Source organism: Geospiza fortis, unplaced genomic scaffold, assembly GCF_000277835.1.
Source record: "Geospiza fortis unplaced genomic scaffold, GeoFor_1.0 scaffold4, whole genome shotgun sequence".
NCBI classification, from domain to species: domain Eukaryota; kingdom Metazoa; phylum Chordata; class Aves; order Passeriformes; family Thraupidae; genus Geospiza; species Geospiza fortis.
In genome coordinates, this window is record NW_005054475.1 from 403,877 (window position 1) to 424,413 (window position 20,537).

The window sequence follows — 20,537 nt, forward strand, 5'->3', positions numbered from 1 at the left end:
GTGTCCAGGGGAGCTGGAGCCATGGCCATGGGACTGGGAAGTGACTGGGAATGTGAAGGTTTGGGACTGGGAATTCAGAGGTTTGGGACTGGGAATGCAGAGGTTTGGGACTGGGAATGCAGAGGTTTGGGACTGGAAATTCAGAGGTTTGGGACTGGGAATTTGAAGGTTTGGAGCTGGGAATTTAAAGGTTTGGAGCTGGGAATTCAGAAGCTTTGGAGCTGGGAATGCAGAGGTTTAGGACTGGCAATTCAGAGGTTTAGGACTGGGAATTTGAAGGTTTGGGACTGGGAATTGAGAGGTTTGGGACTGGGAATTGAGAGGTTTCCTCCCAAGGTCACGGCGCTGGCAGGGCCGTGCAGCTCCTGAGTCACGGTCATGTGCTGGAGCTGCGGGTCCAGTTCTCCTCCTCATGTGTAACTTCAGTAAATTTAGACCCAGCAGCCTTCCCTGAGCCCGGAGGATTCGGGAATCTGCCACAGGGATTAACCCCTTCCCAGCCAAGCCAGCCACAGAGCTCAGCAAGTGACACTTTTCTGCCTGGGGCTGGAAGGGTTTTGTTCCCAAAAGATTTTTCCAGAGGCAGAGCTGGGTGACTCAGCTCTTTTGAGCCTGATGTGTGTACTTTGCCTGTTTATTCCCAGGACAGGCAGTCCCAAGGGAGTCATGTTACACTGCAGGCTCAGTGTTTATTAACCAGCTCGGGCCTGAGCTAAGAATAACTTTTTTCAGTTGTATTGTTGATAGTGATTATTTTTCCTTGCTTAGCACAGGCAGCAGCTCGAGGTGGAAACAGTCCAGAGAAAGGATTTTCCCAGCAAGTTGTGGGAATACATAAACACTCAGCTATTAGCACCTTCCTCCCCTGAACAGCCACAGCTGAAACATAAAATCAGGAAGGTGAGAGCTTTAAGGGAAGCAAATTGCTCAGTCTCGAAGTGGAGCAGCTCAGCAGCGCTCTGTCCTCTCCCAGCAGTTGTTTGAACTTCAGGGATTCAATCCAGCCTTTAGATGCTTCAGAACCAACATTTGTCTGCAGAGCAGTACTTGCTTCCCTGCCTTCCCCTCTGTGGGGGTTTATTTAGGGGATTTTTGGAGCGTTTCCTCACTGATCTCTTCATTCCCTCAGTCCAGCCCCGGTGCACAGAGCCCTGTGTGGCTGCACGTGACCACGTCACTTTCTGTACCCATTTAGCTGCTTGGCACAGAAAAAAGTCCTTTGGCAGATGAATAGATGCAATGCTTTAATCAGCTGATGTGTATGAAAAGCAGCAGAGTGCTGTGATTTATTCTCTTGGATCTTTGATAGTTTATTTAGGCTCCCACAGCCGATGTGATACCTGCAGAATTATTTATAAACCACTTTTCCCTCCCTTTTCTTCCCCCTGTTATGGTTTTAACACAAATACCAGTTAAGGCAACGTCCCCCTGGTTGGAAACATGGAGCAGGGGCATTTGTTGTTGTGCAATAGTTGTAAAACATATTTATTTAGCTGATGTTTGTGGTCTTCAGTGGGATTTGTGTTGCACTTGTTCCTTACTTGTGACCTCACTCTTGTGGGGGTAATCTGTCCAAAACTGCCTTGGTTGATGACACCTTCGTAGCAGAAACCCTTCTCTGGCTTCTGGTTAAGCCCTTGTATGTTTTTTTCTTTATTTATACCTTTTCTTCATTCATACCTTCTTTATTTATACCTGGGCTCATTCTGGTAGGGTTTAAATGCTAAAGCAAGTTTAACCCTGGGTTGTGTCACAAGTGACGTGTCCCCAGTGAAGTGCCTTTGGCGCTGTGTTTCCAAATACCTCTTTTATAGTTTTGCTGCTGAAACTCGGAGGATTTTTAGGCTTAGTGACAGCTGTGCTCCCTTTCCCTCACATCTCCTTTGGCTTGGGTGATTAAAAGAAAATGGGGGCTGTTTTGGAGGTGGGTACAGACTTCAGGGCAGCATCAGACACCTGACTTACCTTTGGGAGTCATAGCAGAGCTCTGCTCTGTCACATGCACTTTAAGCCTGAAGAAAATGTTTTCATGAGCCTAAAAATGGGAAAGAATAGTAGATATTTTCTTCTCTTGTTGCTGAGGTGCTGTGGGAGCAGCAGTTTGGGATGAAGTCTCATCTCTTGTGGAGCTGGAGGCAGAAGGAGCCAGTGATCAACTGGTGCATTTATTGGTATAATTTATTTATAATATTTCCCAGCACAGTCAGCTATAGTAAAAGCAAGTGACCCCCGTGGCAGGGAGCAATGACACATCTGACTCCACTGATATCAGAAGGCTAATTAATTACTTTATTATACTCTATTACACTATATTACACTACATTTAAACTGAACTTGTTTAAGCATTTAATTTAGCTTAACTGTACAGAATTTCCTGACTGTTAGCTGATAGTTTTGACACATACATGGATTTAATTAGTTAAGGAATTAAAACACACTAGAATTTAATTAAGTAAATCCTTTTAGGTAAATAATTTTCTTCAATGTATTTTATTTGTTTAAAACACAGGGGCAGTAAATGAGGTAAGAATTGGGAGTTTTTTTCTCTGAGGTTGAGAAAATCTTTGGGAAGCTGTGCCTTGCTTTTCTCTGTGAAGAGAAATGCAGCTACAGTCCCCTGCCCTGTGTGCTCACTGCTGGCCAGTGGGAGATATACAGGGGAGAATGGCTTTAAACTAAAAGGGAGTAGGTCTAGGTTGGATATTAGAAGGAAATCCTTCCCTGGGAGGGTGGGCAGGCCCTGGCACAGGGTGCCCAGAGCAGCTCTGGCTGCCCCTGGATCCCTGGAGGTGCCCAAGGCCAGGCTGGACAGGGCTGGGAGCAGCCTGGGACAGTGGGAGGTGTCCCTGCCATGGCAGGGGTGGCACTGGATGGGGATGATTGAAATCCCTTCCAACCCAAACCCTTCCATGATTCCATGATAGAAACAGCAGCATCTGGACCTGTGGAAAAAGCTTTACCTCTCACATTGGGCAGAGATCCCAATGCAGAAAGTCAGAGATGCAGGAAGTCAGCAGGAGGATGCTACAAAGGCAGGACAACTTCTGAAGGTTGTGGGTGAAAAGAGTTTCCCCACTTCTCCTTAGCTTTGGGTTATTCATTCTGGAATGACACTGACACCAGCAGCTCCAGCAGAATCACTCATCAAATAAAAGGGGAAAAGAGTTGATGCTGCATCTGACATATATATAAAAAAAATAAAATAGAAGGCTTTTTTCCATTTAGTTGTTTACCTTAATTAGGTTTTGGCAGTGGTGAAAAGGGAGGGAAGGGCTGGCTGGAGTGGATTGGATCAGGGAGCTCCTGGAGAGGAGAGACAGGACAAAGCATTTGAGAGGAGGGAGCTGAACAAAGCATTTCATTGCTCTTGAACCAGAGGCTGTGCTGCTGCTTTGGTATAAACTCCTCCAGAACAGCATTGTCCAGCTAAACACCCTGCCCAGTGAGTTTGGTGTCCTGGATCACAGTAAAGGCCTGGTGATGTACTTGGAGACACACATTTTATCATCATTTTGACCCAAAAAGCTGTGAAAGTGAGGCAGAAGCTAACAGGAGGTCCTGCCTAGTTAAGTTGTGTGGTAGGAGCAGTGTCCTCACGTGTCTGTGGAATTGTGTCTAAGTTTTGCTTTTTAAACAGCAGTTCCACTGTGGTCCCAGAGTAGGAATAGAAGGTGTTGCAGCAGTTGGGTTTTGGGATAGGGCCATTTTTGGGCTGTGCTTGTTCCCCTCATCCCCTCTACCATGTTTTTGGAAGGGTGTTTGTTGTATTTGTTGTATTTTTACTTTTTTTTTTTTTCTCCTTGAGACCAGGGAATCCCTGGTTGGATTGTTTCTGAACTATATTTTCATTTACCTTGTGTTGTACTTTAATCAGCAGGTGATTAATCCAGGGATGGAAAAGCAAAAAAAAAAGAGACAATGCAAACTGTGCCCCTGTGCTGGCACTTCTGGGGCATCTCCAGTCCTGGGGCAGCTCTGGGAGCCTCAGGACAGGAAGGATCTGGAGGGGCTGGAGCGTGTCCAGGGATTGGAATGGAGCTGGGAAGGGGCTGGAGCACCAGGAGGGGCTGAGGGAGCTGGGAAGGGGCTCAGCCTGGAGAAAAGGGGGCTCAGGGGGCCCTTGTGGCTCTGCACAACTCCTGAGAGGAGGGGACAGCCCAGGGGTCAGGCTGTGCTCCCAGGGACAGGGACAGGAGGAGAGGGAACGGCCTCAAAGTTACAATATTGGGATATTGGGGAAATTCCTGCATGGAAAGGGTTGTGCAGCCCTGGCACAGACTGCCCAGGCCAGTGTTGGAGTCCCCATCCCTGGGGGGATTTAAAAGATGTGTAGCTGTGGCCCTTGGGGACATGGTTTAGTGGTGGCCTTGCCAGTGCTGGGGAACAGTTGGACTTGAAGATCTCAGAGAGCTTTTCCAACATTACCAATTTCACCATCCTATGGTTCTTGAGAGCAAAGGCTGTTGCAGGCTGGTGTCTGGTTTTTGTGCCATTACAATAATAAACGATTTTTAAAAATGATAATGTAAATTATAACGGTTTTGTTCCAAAAGAATAAGGAAAAAGGCGCCCTGAAAAGTTATTTCTAAATGTCTCATTAAAATGCATCATCAGCAGAGCTCCAGAGCTCCAGTTTATTGTTACTTTGGGCAAATAACACTTGGGGAGAGCATCTGGTGGGATAAATTGTTACAGCCCATGGAAATGGGTGGAAGTAGGAAAAATGTGCAGAGCCTGTAGCCATGGCCTGCCTTCCATCTGGGATGATTTGAGGCTGTTCCATTGCACTGGAAATGCTTTAATGCAGCAGCAGCTTCTGTTAAACACACTCAAGGTTGTTTCTTGCTGTTTGCCTGATTTTGGAGGATTTATTGGCATCATCTACAGGTCTGCCTGTCCTTGCAAGCTGGTTCAGGGGAGGCTTTTGGAAACAGGTGGCCAGGCCTTTGGACACACAGGGTCATGTGTCTCCTGGGTTGTTTCCCACTGCAGCACTTGGGGAGCTCAGGTGATAAATAGTAGCAAACTCTGACTTATAAAATAGTAGTAAACTCTGACTTATAATTACTAGTGGAGCTGTTACTTACTATTGGAGCTACTAGTGGATGTACAAGCTGCTCCCATGAGAGGCTGTGTTGATGAATTGGTCCTTGACAGAGATGGTTTCTCTCTTGCAATCTTTTCATCTTTATCTTAGTGCCAGTCCCTCCAGTTCTGTTCCTGGTTTTTGGGATGAATCATTGGATCAACTCACTTGGCTTTTCTTGTTCCCTGGCAGGCTCCTTATCCCTCAGGACAGAATGCAGCTCCCACCACGCTGGTGTACCCTCAAGCCCCTCAAACAATGAACACTCAGCCTCAGACCCGCTCGCCGGTAAGGAGCCCACGCTGCCCCATCCTGCTCTCTCCTCCTTGCTCGTGTGTTTCTCTGTCTGTGTGTGTCTGTAGCACGGGGCTGGTTCTCTGCAAAGCCCATTTTACTGACCTGGAAGCACATCCTGAATGGCAAACCTTGATTGAGTTTTTTCAGACACTATCCTGGTAGGATAATTTTCCTTCTGAAGTTCCTAAAGAAGTGATGGAGGGATTCTCATCTACCTTCAAATAATACCATTTATTTTTAGCCTAGTTGCTTTCAGGTTCACTTCATTATAGAGTTCAGGTTCATTGCCAGAATCTTTCTCTTTTCTTCTTTTTTTTTCTTTTTATTTTTTCTTTAAGGATGTGTTTTGTGCAGGGATAGACCAAAGATCAAACACAAGCAGTTCTCTGCAGCAGCACTCGCTCTCCAGTGGCCTCTGGGCTTTGCTCCCAAATCAGTGCCACCGATCAGTTCTAACCCTGGAGGTGCTCACATGTAACCTAGAGCTTCTGTGTACTCAGATCTTTTTGTGCTGAGCCCCTTTTTCATCCAGCTTTAGGTTTGCTCATCCTTCACAGTCTGTTTTTTGGAGGTGGGTGTTTATTGTGATACTGCTCTGCTGTTGTAGGACTTCAGTTCCCCACACCAGGCACTTTCTGGGGATTCTCTGCTTGTAGCACAGCTCCACATGATGTTAGAAGACCCTCCTAGGGCATCAGAGGCTTTGCCCAGCTTCTGGAGGCATGGTGGCTTCCCATCATCACATCTCAGGGCTCTGTCAGCTGAGGAGCAGCAATCCTGCAGCTCCTGCCCCTCTGTGTCAGAACACCTTCAGGATGCCCATAACCCCCTGGTGCCTTCCCAGCACTCTTCTCTCTTTAGAGTAAGGCAAACACTCCTGGAGCATACTGAAGCCTCTGAGACAGAGGAGTTTGTCCACAAAAGAGGTATAAATACAGATAAACCCAGGGCAGGGATCCCCAAACCTGCAACATCACTGGGCACTTGCCCAGCTCTGGAGGTTTCCCCTCCAGGACATGCCAGGGTTTGTTCTGAGGCCCCTCAACCTCTGCTGATGAAGGAGCCAGGTAATGCTGACTTTGAAGTTCTTTGATGTGCACAGCTGGGAATTTGTCCTCAGTGCCCCATTCTGATCAGTAATGCAGGACACTGCTGCTAAAGCTCTTTCCTCAGTAAGTATAATCATCTTTCTCTTTAATTGTTGCAAAGCACAACTAAGCTGGTATGGTTAGAACTGGAGCAAAAACTTGACTGAAGAGCTGCATCTCTAAACCAGTTTTTTTGACAGCCCAGCAGAACAGTGCCAATACATTGCACAGAAAACTGGAAGAGGAGGAAGGTTTTGGAACAGAGTCCGGTTTACAGGTCCCTGGCTGGAAGAGGCTGGATAAAATACTGCATTGTAAGCAATATAACAAACTGTACTCCTTCTTGCAGGCAATTGTGCCCATGGCACTGTTTTTATTTCTTCTTCCTTTCTTTATTATATATATTTTTTTTACCACATCCTTTTTTTTGTTGGCTACAGAAATGCACTGGTTTTGCTTCTTTGCTGAAAGCACGAGCTGCCGTGGCAGCCTCTGCCAGGTGAGGTGATGCCACAAGGGCCCAAAGCTGAATTACAGCTGGGGGGTCTGACCTGGGGTAGCACAGAGACCAGGGCCCCCTGGTCACTCAGCAGAGAGAGAATCTGCAGGAAATTTGGCCAGTAAATGTCAAATTTTTAGTGTTTTGGTCCCATAACTGAGGAGGTCCCGAGGAAGAATTTATCTGCACCTTGTTTGTATTGTTCTGAGCTCTCCTGTGTGCAGGTTTTGCCATGTGCTCTGCTAGTGCCCATCTCACCCCATGACTAAAAGCTGCTCCCACCCATCACATCTCATTCCACCTCCCACCCCAAAGCAAATGCAAGACTAGCCCAAGCCTGTGCTGCTCCTGCATTTGGTTCTTCGCCTGATTTATTTCTTTGTAATTTAATTATTATTTTTTTCACTTTCTTTTTTAACCCATTTGGTGGTGAGGGGAGGGTGAGGAGGGGACGAGGAGGGTGGCAGGGTGGCTGTGCCATCCCTGGGTTTCTGTTGTGTTCTGGCACAGCTGAGCCCAGCTGAGCACGGGCTGATCCAGCCCCTCCCTCAAGCCAGAGCTTCCTCCATCCTGCTCTGCATCCAGGGCCCTTTGGTGGTGCAGAGCTCAGGACTTTTGGGGTGCAGAGCTCAGGATTTTGGGGGTGCAGAGCTCAAGTCTTTGGAGTGCAGAGCTCAGGCCTTTTGGGGTGCAGAGCTCAGGATTTTGGGGGTGCAGAGTTCAGGTTTTTCTGCTCCCCCAGCACAGCTGCCTTTGCAATCCGTGTTTGCTCCCCGTTAGCATCACTCCCACAGCTGGAATTGCAAAGCTCCAGCTGGGCAAGGAAAACAAAATCCGGGTCCTTCAGCACTGCTGAAAATTCCCCAGTAGCTCTTGGCCATGCCAGCCCCCATCTTAACACAAACTGTCCAATTTTAAGACTTCTACCAAAAAAAGAGAGGGTGCTGGAGCACTTCAGGAGGAGTGAGGTGTGCCAGCCCAACATCTGCAGGGAGAGAACATTCCTGTGTCCATGGAGCAGTGGGCAGGACTGTAGGGAGGGGGCCATGGGGCAGGGAAGTTGGACCCAGGATTTGTAAGGTTTTCCTACCTACTGTCTTCATCAAACAGAGAAAAAACAACCCAAAGTGTCTCTTTTAAGCCAGCAGTGACTACTACAGTTTGTTCTGTTGCTTACAGCTATTAACAGGAATAATTCCTATCAAACAGAATTATTTTTAAAAAAAATTAAAATCAAGAGCCAGTGGTGACCAGTGCAAAATAGATGAGGGCATTTTTCACTAACTTGGAGTTTTTATTTTATTTCTTGTAACACACATTACTTTCCACCATGGAATACACTTTGGCTTCTTCAGATATAAACTTCCAGCTCTTGTTTTAGGTGCAGTGAGAACAAATCTTTTCTGTGCAACAGGGATCAGAGAGGTGCCTTGGCCCTGAAGTGAAGCAGTTCAAGGTTTCTGCATCCCAGCATTCTCTTTTTGGCTGTTTTCTTTCATTGGTGTCTAACACAGAACGTGCAGCCCTATGGAAAGGCTCAGCCCTTCCCAGGGTACCTTTAGTCCCTTGTCCCAAACACAAGATATTTGAGCTGGTTTAGGGGAACTTCTTTGGGAAAATAAGGACTTGAAGTGCTTTTCTCTCTGGAGACTCATCCAGGTACCTGTTTCTCCTCATCCACAGAGCCACTGCGAGAATGCCAAGAGGCTCTGAGTTCTTCTGTTTCATTAAAATAGAAATTAAAACTTTTTAGTTCCACAAGATGACCATGCTTTGCTTTTTTTACTCTTCATTGTAAGGCTTAGGGAAGATTTTCCAAGGTGAGCAAACTATTTGGTGAACCAGTGCAGGTCATTCTTAATAAACTCTTGTCCCAGGATCAGTCTGTGTGTCCATGTTTACTCATTTCTGAAGGTTTTAATGACTTTCATCCAAGTGTCACCAAATACCACCATGAGGTGAAGGTAGAAGGAATATATAAACACCAGGATTAGCAGAGTAGTTCTTGGAAATCTTTAAATCTTGGCAATTTAAGTGTTTATGAAGGAAAAGATCACATGGACCAGTCAATATTTATGCTTTGCTTCATGTTTGATGGCATTAGAGGAGCTGTAAGGGCTGCAAGTGAATCCGGTCTCACTTTTCCATATAGAAAATAAACTTATTAAGAAAGTCACTAATTACCCAGTTTTGATCACTGCTGTGAGGCAGAAAGTAAACCACAATGAGCCCCTGAGTGAGCAGAGGTGGCTGTGCTGAGCCATCACAGCAGAGGCACATGGTAGCTAAAATCCACTGTGGATGTAGCTGTGGTCACTGCAGTTAATTATTGGAGCTCTTTTCAGTAGAATTCTCTGCTCTCGTTGTGGAGCTCTGCTCTAACACTGAGAATTACGGGTTTCAACACCTAACTCAGCTCTGGAAGCGGGTACCTTGTCATCTTTATTTATATTTTCCATTTCTTGCATTCATTTTTATTTCTATTTTAACAATCAGTTCCTTCTTGGGAAATGCTTTTAATATCAGCCGAACATGTTAAATCTGGCTTATTTTCCTCTGCGTGTGGCCCAAGTGAGTGGGAGATGATTCAGTGGCCTGAGCTCAGGGCTGGGACCCAGAACCTCCTGTTCTCCAGCCAGGCTGCACTGCCTGGGATGGGCTGGGCCTTGGCTTTCAGAGAGGTGACACATGCCACTCCTTACAGGGGCTTTGCTGTGACCCCAGGGGAGGAGTTCAGCTGGAAAGGCAGTGGCAGGGGTGGCCGTGCCAGGAGTGGCTGCTCTTTGCCTCTCAGGGATGTCCCTGTGCAGAGATGTCCCTGTGTAGGGGGTGTCCCTGTGCAGGATGTCCCCATGCAGAGATGTCCCCATGCAGAGATGTCCCTGTGTAGGGGGTGTCCCTGTGCAGGATGTCCCCGTGCAGAGATGTCCCCGTGCAGAGATGTCCCTGTGCAGGATGTCCCCATGCAGGATGTCCTTGTGCAGAGATGTCCCTGTGCAGGGAGGTCCCTGTGCAGAGATGTCCCTGTGCAGGGAGGTCCCTGTGCAGGGGTGTCCCTGTGCAGGGGTGTCCCTGTGCAGGGGTGTCCCTGTGCAGGGGTGTCCCTGTGCAGGGGTGTCCCTGTGCAGGGGTGTCCCTGTGCAGGGGTGTCCCTGTGCAGGGGTGTCCCTGTGCAGGGGTGTCCCTGTGCAGGGGTGTCCCTGTGCAGGGGTGTCCCTGTGCAGGGGTGTCCCTGTGCAGGGGTGTCCCTGTGCAGGGGTGTCCCTGTGCAGGGGTGTCCCTGTGCAGGGGTGTCCCTGTGCAGGGGTGTCCCTGTGCAGGGGTGTCCCTGTGCAGGGGTGTCCCTGTGCAGGGGTGTCCCTGTGCAGGGGTGTCCCTGTGCAGGGGTGTCCCTGTGCAGGGGTGTCCCTGTGCAGGGGTGTCCCTGTGCAGGGGTGTCCCTGTGCAGGGGTGTCCCTGTGCAGGGGTGTCCCTGTGCAGGGGTGTCCCTGTGCAGGGGTGTCCCTGTGCAGGGGTGTCCCTGTGCAGGGGTGTCCCTGTGCAGGGGTGTCCCTGTGCAGGATGTCCCCATGCAGAGATGTCCCTGTGCAGGGATTCCCTGTGCAGAGATGTCCCTGTGCAGGGATGTCCCTGTGCAGGATGTCCCTGTGCAGAGATGTCCCTGTGCAGGATGTCCCTGTGCAGGATGTCCCTGTGCAGGGATGTCCCCATGCAGAGATGTCCCTGTGCAGGGATTCCCTGTGCAGAGATGTCCCTGTGCAGGGATGTCCCTGTGCAGGATGTCCCTGTGCAGGGATGTCCCCATGCAGAGATGTCCCTGTGCAGAGATGTCCCTGTGCAGGATGTCCCTGTGCAGGATGTCCCTGTGCCTCCCTGGCTCTTCCCAGCCGTGGGGCTCCATCCTCTGCTCCCCCTCAAGCCCCAGAGCAGCTCCAGCCCAGCTGCTCTGACCATTGCCCTCCACCTCAAACAGTTCAGAATCTCCACTGCTGCTCGTTTTCAGTTGGTTTTTGGTTTTGTGTGTTCCTCCCAGGCAGGATAAGGAATGCCTGCATCCCTGAGTGCCTTTAGGATCCGGGGCAGCTTTGGCTGTTTGTCCAGCTCCCAGCACAGTGCCCGTAGCAATGTCCATCGTGACACCTCAGCCCCTGTGTGTCGCTGTCCTGCAGCAAAGCTTCTGACTGTGTCGTTGTTATTTTATTTTCTGTGGGTTTATTTTTGCATAGAGTGTGACATTTTGGTTCGTTGTGGTGTTTCTGACTCTTTGTGCCTTTCCTTTTGTGTTTGTTTCTCCCGCCTTTCCTCAGTTTGCAGCGGGGCCTCGACCTGCCCATCACCAGGTACAGTACCTGCCCCTTCGTTATCACCCTGCACTAATTGCCTGGGGGGTGGGGGTGGAGGTGACTCACTCACTAACTCAGTGGAGGAAGCAGCCCTGCAGTAGCTCCTGGCACGTGCATAACCCTGCTAACAGCCACCTGCACCCTGAGTGACACTGACCTCCCCCGGGGTCACCGCTGCCATTAACCACCCACACCCCAGGGCAGGAGAACCTCTGGGAGGCATTGCCAGGGATGCGTGGGCTTCCCTTGCCTTCTCACATCACTAAAAACCTGTTCTGAGTATTCCCCAAACGAGTCAGTGGTTTCAGTTTCCTGAAGATGTCACCTTGGAGCAAAGCAAGCAACTTCCCAGGTCCTGCCTTTGTTGTGTGATACACCTGGTTATCTGTCACCATTGCGTTGCTTAGTGTCCTTTTCACTTAGCCCACAAAAGCCAGACCTCTAGGAAACTTCTGGTGTTCCCATTGCACCACTTGGACTTTGTGAGGAACCACCTCATTATTAAGAAGGAGATCTAGGAATAGCTGTGCTCATGGAACTCAGGGGTGGCAGAGCTGGGACTTCTCCAGTGTCAGGACAGATGCACAGGCCTGTCTGTCCTTGTCAGGGTGTCTGGAATTGTCTTTTCTTCAGCTCCTACATTCCTCTTTGCCAAAACACTTATCCTTGGGAACTGATTTTGATGCTTCTTGTAGGTTTTGAGGGAGCAGAGGTGGCATTGCTGGTGGGAAAGAGGAGGAGAGGCAGGACAAGGCAGGGAAGCTCTCCCAGAGCTCTTTTGGCTTGGAAGAGGCAGGTTGTTTCCACAAGTTAATAGGAAAAAAAAAATCTCATTAATCCTGTGGTGTCAGGACAGGGGCTTGGGGCATGGAAGGTTTGTTCAGGGAATTATTTTGTTCTCACTTCAGTCATGTTCCTGAGCAGTTGAACACTGGGATGAGCAGTGTGGGGAGAGCAGGTAAGTGTTAGGTGGGCACAGCCCCCAAATCCCCATGGTCCTTGTTCCTTCCAGCTCAGGGAGCAGCAGGGGAGCTGGAGCCTTCCAGAGCAGGGCAGAAAAAGGAGTGTAAGGAGTAGAATGGGCATTGCAGCTGTTGGCTCATAGACAAAGGTGGCATGGGACCTTTGGGACAGTGATTTCTGTGTGTGGCTGGACATGCAGGGGCAGAGGAATGTTTGCAGGGCAGCCTGGGCAGCGATGGGGGCATCAGGATCTTGTTTAGATGCTTTTGTTGTTGACCTTAACTTCAGGTCAGTGTTTGTACTGCAGAATACAGGGAGTGCATCCCTGCTCTGCAGCTCCTCAGTTCCTTCATGGGTTATTCCTAAGGGATGTATTCACTGGGAGCCATTTCATGTTCTCCTAAAATTTACTGAGCTTTCTTTAAGCAGGTTTTGGCTCATGAGTCTTGAGGCAGCACAGCCTTGGAGGAAATATTCCCATGAATTCCCATGACTGGGGCTTTACTGGTGGGACTTGGCCACCAGTCTGTCAGAATGGGATCCAAAACTTTCCTTTGGACCCAGTTATGGCCCTGCCCTTACTGTGCTTGTAAATTCCAAGTGTTTTCCTGATTTTATCACAGTTAGATTTTTGTCTCTGTTACATTTGAATCTGCTTATAATGATCTGTGAGAAGCTGTCACCATTAGGAAAATATTCCAGGCTTTATTCCCAGTTACATCTGTCATGTGCTGCACCAGGACAGGCATGGAGACACCTGGGCTGTGGATGAGCTGTTTGTTTTCTTTAACCCAAAACACCCATGGTGTGGACTGGGGGTGCAGACAGGGATTTTGGCCCCTGCCATGTGCAGGAGAGTCACAGCTGTGGGAGCAATTTCATCCTGAACCCAGCACTCACAGGGTGCTCGAGACCAACAGAAATAATTCTCCTCACAGGAGAGTTTTTAAACTTGGTTAAACTGTGTAACACAAGCTGAGAGCTTTGAGACTGAGATTCATAAGCTAGAAAATGCTAAATAAGTAAATTGGCCTCAGCAGGGCTAATATTTATTGCAGCAACTCCACCTTCCCTTTGAAGGCAGCGGCAGCACCGTGGGGTTTGCAATTCCCTGTGTCCATCCCAGCTTTTATTAACATGTGCCTTGTATTGATTCTGGGTCTCCTTCAGGCAAATAATGGATTGTTCTTCAGTGTTACTGCCTGTAATTATTAGATCTTTAAGGTCCTCAAATGAGCATGATTTAAGCACCTGAAGTTGAGTGACAGCTTTATGAGCAGGGCTTTTTCCTGGCTGGAAATGCCTGCCCTGGAGTTGGACAGTTACAGTGGGAGTTGGTGGAGCCAGTTAATGCTGAGGGAAATGTGACCCCACTGTGAGAGAGAGAATAGCAGAGATTTGGGGTGTTACCAATAGTGGCTGAAGGGAAATGGAATAATTGCAGCAGTTCTGACTGGAAGTTAAGTGTGCATCAGTAATCCCTGATTCTGAGATCACACACTGAGAAAAAACCTCACTTCATAGGGGCAAGAAAACAGCCCCTGCAAACTGTTTTGGGCAGTATTTTTGAATACACTGTCAGCTTGTGTTTTTTCCCCAAATGCTGTGGCACATGTAGCTATTCCCTGCTGGAATTGCTGCTCCATTTCCCACTTCCTGCACAGACTTTCTCTGTTTTTTCTTTCTGAGTGAGGCTGTGGAGTCACTTTGTTGCTTCTGATCCTCACAAAGCACACTTGAGAACAGCAGTTTTCTTCTAACCTGAGCTCCAAAATGCAAATTTTTGTTACATTTTGAACCTGCCTAAAACCCCTTCACTTATGAAGTGACTTGGGGAGTGTGGGGTTTATTTTAGAAATGGGTGCTCAGAAGAGGCTGCTGTGATTAGAAACAGAAATCAGAAATACAAGTTGAAATGTGGTTGTTTCCTTTCGACTTGAACTGTGTTTGAGATGGGTTTGCTGCTCATGGCTCAGCCTCTCACTTGAGGTTGCTGGTGGAGTTTATTCCAGTTTTAACTCGGGGTTGCTTGAGTTCCTCTGGGTGTAACTGGTACAAGAGAATGGGCTTGGCTGGATGCTGCTGTGGAAAAGCTTTGAGACTTAGAGAGGTTGGGAGTTCACTCCCTGAACTGACCCAGCTGACCATTCTGTAGCTTTTTTGGGGTATTTCAAGTCAGAAAGTGATGGGAAACTGCTGCAGTCACTTCCCTGTCTGCATCCATGAGTGTGTGAAGGAGCTGCCACATCTAAATACCAAAAAGAGCTTTTCCCCTTCATTTTATGATTTAGTAATAATAAAACAGAGGGAGTCAGAGGGGAAGGAAACAAGCTTTGCCTTGAGCCAGCCAAAAGAGCTGGGGAAGCAGGACCTGGGGGTTTGTGCTGCAGCTCCTGCTCCTGAAAGAGGGACAGCACAAGAGGAAATGGCCTCAAGCTGCACCAAGGGAGGTTTTGGGATATTGGGAAAATTTCTTCATGAGGAGGGTGCTCAGGCACTGGAAGAGGTGGAGTCAGCATCACTGGAAGTGTTCAAACAATGTGTGCATGTGGCACCTGGGGACATGGGTTAGGGATGGACTCGATGATCTTAGAGGGTTTTTCCAACCTAAACAATTCCACAATTCTCTGATCTTCACATCTCAGGGCTGCAGCTCCTCAGTTCCTGCTGCACTGCCCATGCAGGCACCTCCTCCTCCCTGCCCCAGGCCAGGCTCAGGTTATCCCACCAAAGGCTGGGGCCTGGTGGCACCAGAAAACTAAAAATTGATAACAGGGGCATGAGAAGCTTGAGTGGAGTGCAGAGCTTGGGTGACAACTTGAACTTTCCTCTTGCTTCCATTCTCCAAACCTTCCCCCCGGGCTCCATGGACCCATCACAACATCCAGCCATGAGCCTAGGAGAAAAATAGAGGAATGCCCATGTTTGCCAGACTGAGCTTAGCATAGGTTGGTTTTCAGGCTCTTACCCCAAATTTCTATTTTGGTGCAGCTTTGGGGTGCAAGGGAGCACTCCTGGCACTGGGAGCCATGGCCTGGACATACAGAGCTCGTGGTGAACCCATGAAAAGCAGGGAGATCACAGGGGGCTGGGGCTCTCCTGGATTGTGACGGTGCTCACAGGGGTCCGAGGATGAGGGAAGAGACGAGGATCTGACTCCATGTTTCAGAAGGATTGATTTATTATTTTATGATATATATTACATTAAAACTATACTAAAAGAATAGAAGAAAGGATTTCATCAGAAGGCTAGCTAAGAATAGAAAAGGAAAGAAAGAATGAGAACAAAAGCTTGTGTCTCGGACAGAGAGTCCAAGCCAGCTGGGCTGTGATTGGCCATTAATTACAAACATCCACATGAGACCAATCACAGACCACCTGTTGCATTCCACAGCAGCAGATAAGCAATGTTTACATTTTGTTCCTGAGGCCTCTCAGCTTCTCAGGAGAAAAAATCCTAAGGAAAGGATTTTTCATAAAAGATGTCTGTGACACTGGATCTCTGCTTTTCCTTGGTGGCACATTGATCGTTGATTTTATTACTCTGGGCAGGGAGTGATTGGGGAAGAAAATGAAGAAAATGATGGTAAATAAAAGGATTTGGCAGGGTTGGGGTGTGTGAGCAGTGACTAAAGGGAAAATGGCAAGGAAGGGCAGAGGGGTAGGCAGGAGGTTTGCAGTGGAGGAGCCCCAGGCTGTGTCCCAGCATGGGAGCCTCCAGGAGCCTTGGGAGCCTCCAGGGACCAGCTGGAGGCTCTGGAAGGAGCAGCTGGCCTTGCCTAAGGAGCTCCCAGTGCTGGGAGTGTTCCCTGGGTGCTCCCAGCAGATTCTGTGGGTGCAGCAGGAGCCTGAGGAGCAGATTCCATGGGTGAAGTCTCCCCATCTTCAGCAGAGGGGTTTTCCTGCACTGCCCTGTGGATGGAGGTGCTGTTGATAGAGAGAGGTCTCACTTCTGCCTCCAGCCCTTTTCACTCTGCATAAACACACACCTGTGTGGGGCTTATTAAATTTTTCCAACTCTCCCTCAGTGAGACGTGCTGCAACATGCTTGCAGCTTAAAAATGACCATTACTCAGTGAATTACAGTGAAAAAAGAAAGACTTTTACACTTTCTGGTGTCTTTGGATATCGAAAAATCACAAACTGGTGATTCTCACCATAAATTCAGCACCTGACTTGGTTCATGCCACACTCCTGCATCTCCCCATCTCCCAGCCACACACAGGTTTTATCAGAGCAGGACCGTGGTGGGCTCTTGTTCTTCTCATTTGCTTTCTCCACCCTCACTTCCAAACTTTTCTCCCCAAACAGTTCTCTTCTCCTGGTTCAGGTCACACTTCCAGCGTGCTGGGGACAGCTCTTCATCCAGGTTGACAGGGCTGGACATAAATCATTGTGCTCACCTTAACAATGTCTGTTTATCTGAAAGAGTCATCCAGGGCTTCCCTGGAGAGACTGTTTGCTGTGGGGAACAGCTCAGGTGTCATGAAGTCTTCAGCAGCACCAGAATGGCCATTTTAAGCTCATTGCCATGTTGAGGACAGAGACATCACAACTTCCTTCTGTCCTCCCCACCCTCCCCAGACCTGGGGTGGGTAATCCCAGCTCATCCCTTCATTCCCCTCTCTTCTTTTCTCACTCCTCCTGGCACAGTTACTCCCTGCAGCACATCACTGCTCAGCAGCCAGCAGGATTCAGTGTGATGTGTGGTGGCCTAATTATTATAATTACTTTTTACTGAACAGTTAAATATGTGGAATTTCTTCCCCTCCCAGTCTTGGTGCAGAAAAGGAGAGAAATCCATGATTGGAGCCAGGGTTTCTGCTTTATCTGCTCTCTCTGTACCACTGAAAGAGACCAGAAGGAGAAATATTTGATGTTTTAGGAACAGAGCAAACACAAAGTCTTTCTGTAGTGTCGCATTTCATGCAGTAAATCATGGTTTGATTGGTTTTTTTGTTTGTTTGTTTTTTAAACTTTTATACTTGGATGTGAAACTTTCCTAGGAGAGTTCTGACCCTGTGGGACTCTGGCAGCAGAGTCCATGGTGCCACTCAGGGTCTTTCCCTGGCTGTTTCTGGAAGGGATGAGTCAGGGCAGGGCAGAAGCTGACTGCAGCTGTGTGCATTTAGGGTGCATGTTGTATCCTACTCCTTCCTGTTGATCTGTAAGCTGTTCCATTGGCTTTCTTTCTGTTTCCTGCTGCTTTCTTGCTTCGTTATTGAAGGGAGGATTCAGACCTATACAGGTAACTCCAACTCCTGGTTCTGCATGGCATCAATGTCTCTCACCTGGTCACTCCTCTGTCAGTGAATGCCTCAGTGTGCAGTGCATCCCTCCCCTCCTGAGCTCTGAGCTCAGAGCCAGGGCCTGCAGCCCCGTGCCCATCCCAGGGGCAGAGCCAGCCCAGTGCCCATCCCAGGGGGCAGAGCCAGCCCAATGCCCATCCAGGGGGCAGAGCCAGCCCAGTGCCCATCCCAGGGGCAGAGCCAGCCCAGTGCCCGTCCAGGGGGCAGAGCCAGAGCCAGCCCAGTGCCCATCCAGGGTGCAGAGCCAGGCCTGTGCCCATCCAGGGTGCAGAGCCAGCCCTGTGCCCATCCAGGGTGCAGAGCCAGCCCAGTGCCCATCCCGGGGGCAGAGCCAGCCCTGTGCCCATCCCAGGGGCAGAGCCAGCCCAGTGCCCATCCCGGGGGCAGAACCAAGGCCTGCAGCCCAGTGCCCATCCCGGGGGCAGAGCCAGCCCAGTGCCCATCCCACTGTGCAGATTCAGAGCCAGCCCAGTGCCCATCTCAGGGGGCAGATCCAGAGCCAGCCCTGTGCCCCTCCTGGGGCTGCTGAGATCCAGAGCCAGCCCCATGCCCATCCCAGGGGGCAGATCCAACCCTGTGCCCATCCCAGGGCTGCTCCCAGCACAGGAGGGTGGGCATGGGTCTCTGCCAGGGCTTGCTTGGCTGCCTGGGCCTGGCCCATCTGCCAGGGCAGCACCTTATGCCAGCGTGCAAGGCTTTGGGACCACCCTGGTTGCCACCCTTTGGAAAACAGGGCAGGACAGGTGACCTGGATGTGAAGGAGAGGCACGAGGTGCCTCTGACCTCTGTGAAATTCTGCATTTTTAGCTCTTCTGGAGATAAATTGGAACAGTTGCCTTGATGTTTTATTTCCCTGGGGTATTTATAAAGGTGGGGTTTTTTAGCAGCCAGCCCACCTTATAAAAAGAGAATTAGAAAATCTCATTTTTCTAAAGTTGACTCTGAAGGTTCAGCTGTAAAATTCAGGGGATACAAACTAATAATTCTTAGTTTGTAAAGTTTCTTGTCTGTTTCTACCTTGTAAAATAGAAAGCCATAGATGGCCCTGCTGTTCACAGAGAAACAAGGACTGTCCTGCAGTTTTCTGCAAGTGTGGCAACCCCTGGAAACTAACACCATAACTATAATATTGTAAGGATATTTCCAGTTATTTCCCAGGAAGTCTGACCAGTTCTTTGTTTTCTCTCCTCTCTCCCTTCCCTCTCCTAGTTTTTTCAGAGGCCTCAGATCCAGCCTCCAAGAGCCACCATCCAGAACAGCAGCCCCTCCATCCGTCCCGGAGCGCAGACCCCGACTGCCGTGTACCAAACCAACCAGCACATCATGATGGTGAACCACCTGCCAATGCCCTACCCGATGCCTCAGGGCCCCCAGTACTGTATCCCACAGGTAACTCCAGCATCCAGGCACCTGAGGAGCTGCAGAGCAGTGTTTGATCCATGGGGGCTGTCTCAGGAGCTGCCAGGAGGGTGTGGGGATGTGTCTGTGAAATCAGGCTGGTAGTTATATGTCATGTGCCAGGGCAGCTCTAGATGAGGTATTGGGAAAAGCTCCTTCGTGGAGAGGATGATGGGGCATTGGCAGAGGCTGCCCAGGGCAGTGGTGGAGCCAGCATCCCTGGAAGGATTGAAGAAATGTGTGGATGTGGCATCTGGGGACAAGGTTTAGGAGTGAGCTTGGCAATGCTGGGGGAACAGTTGGACTTGGTGGTTGTAGGGGGCTTTTCCAGCCTAAATGATTCCAGGGTTCTGTGGTTCAGCCTCTGTCCTTTCTCTGTATGAAGTGTTTGTTTTTCTGTGCATGGAGGCAGTAGGAACCAATCACCTCTTTTGGGCCTCCCTCAAACACAGGAGGAAACCAATGTCTTGGACATTTAAATATTGGACTAAATATTTAGTGCTCTAAAAATACCTAATTTGACTGGATGGATCCACAGGCACTCCAGAAAACTTTGGGCCTCATAACACAGTGTTGCAATCAGGGCAGGGGCTCTGTTCTACCTCAGCTCCTGTGTCCTCCCTGCCTTGGCTTTACCTTCCTTTTGGCACTAACATTTGGAGAGGTTTAGGTGGATATTGGAGAAAACTCCTTCATGGGAAGGGTGGTCAGGCACTGGCAGAGGATACTTGGGGCAGTGCTGGAGTCCCCATCCCTGGAAGTGTCCAGGTGTGGATGTGGCACCTGGGGACATGATCAGTGGTCACCTTGGTGCTGCTGGTTGATGGTTGAACTCAGCGATCTTAAAGATCTTCTCCAACCTTAACAATCCATAATTCTGTGCTGCCCAAAGCTGTCATTAACCAGTGTGAGGATCAGATGCCTGTTGATGAGGGGGGCTCAGGTACAGCTTGCCCCAGTCCTTGTGCAGTGATTGATGGTTGTTTCTGTCCCCCCAGTATCGTCACAGTGGCCCCCCATACGTCGGGCCACCACAGCAATATCCTGTGCAGCCACCAGGACCAGGACCCTTCTACCCAGGCCCAGGTCCTGGAGAATTCCCCAATGCCTATGGTGAGTTCTGCTTGGAGACTGCTTACAGTCTGTTCTTGCTGTGTTTTTCTGTTGTCAAGCTGAAGATTTATAATAACAAGCTGGATTAGCATTTGTTTGAACTTCAGATAGCTGCTAAATTTGGTGGTGTCACAGCTCTGATTATTCACTCCTGAAAAATCCCAGAGTGTTGTTTGTGTGAGTGTGTCAGGAAGGGCTGCAGCTGCCCAGGATCACCTGTGACCAGCAGTGGGGCTGGTTGTTAATCCCTGCTCAATCATTATTATTTGTTCAGGTGTTGTGGATACATTTGGCAGTCCTGGTTTTCACTGTGCCATGCCTGGCATTGCCAGTTAACAGCAGTTAACAGTTCTTATCCCAGTTTTTCTTGTTGGGTGTGTGCTGGGGGATAAGAACAAACCATGTGGGTTTTTCCCTGGATTGATGCTGCAAAGATAATTT

General features: G+C 49.1%; 1 protein-coding gene across 1 annotated transcript in view; it reads left to right on the forward strand.

Moving 5' to 3' along the window:
• Positions 1 to 20,537, forward strand: part of EIF4G3 (eukaryotic translation initiation factor 4 gamma 3) — a 96,740-nt gene that overhangs the window by 14,502 nt on the left and 61,701 nt on the right. Inside the window, exons 2-6 of the mRNA XM_031062990.1 lie at positions 5,279 to 5,374; positions 11,278 to 11,310; positions 17,504 to 17,524; positions 18,795 to 18,974; positions 19,982 to 20,096. Of these exons, the coding sequence (XP_030918850.1) occupies positions 5,345 to 5,374; positions 11,278 to 11,310; positions 17,504 to 17,524; positions 18,795 to 18,974; positions 19,982 to 20,096 (379 nt within the window). The 5' untranslated portion in view covers positions 5,279 to 5,344. The remainder of the gene's footprint in view (positions 1 to 5,278; positions 5,375 to 11,277; positions 11,311 to 17,503; positions 17,525 to 18,794; positions 18,975 to 19,981; positions 20,097 to 20,537) is intronic.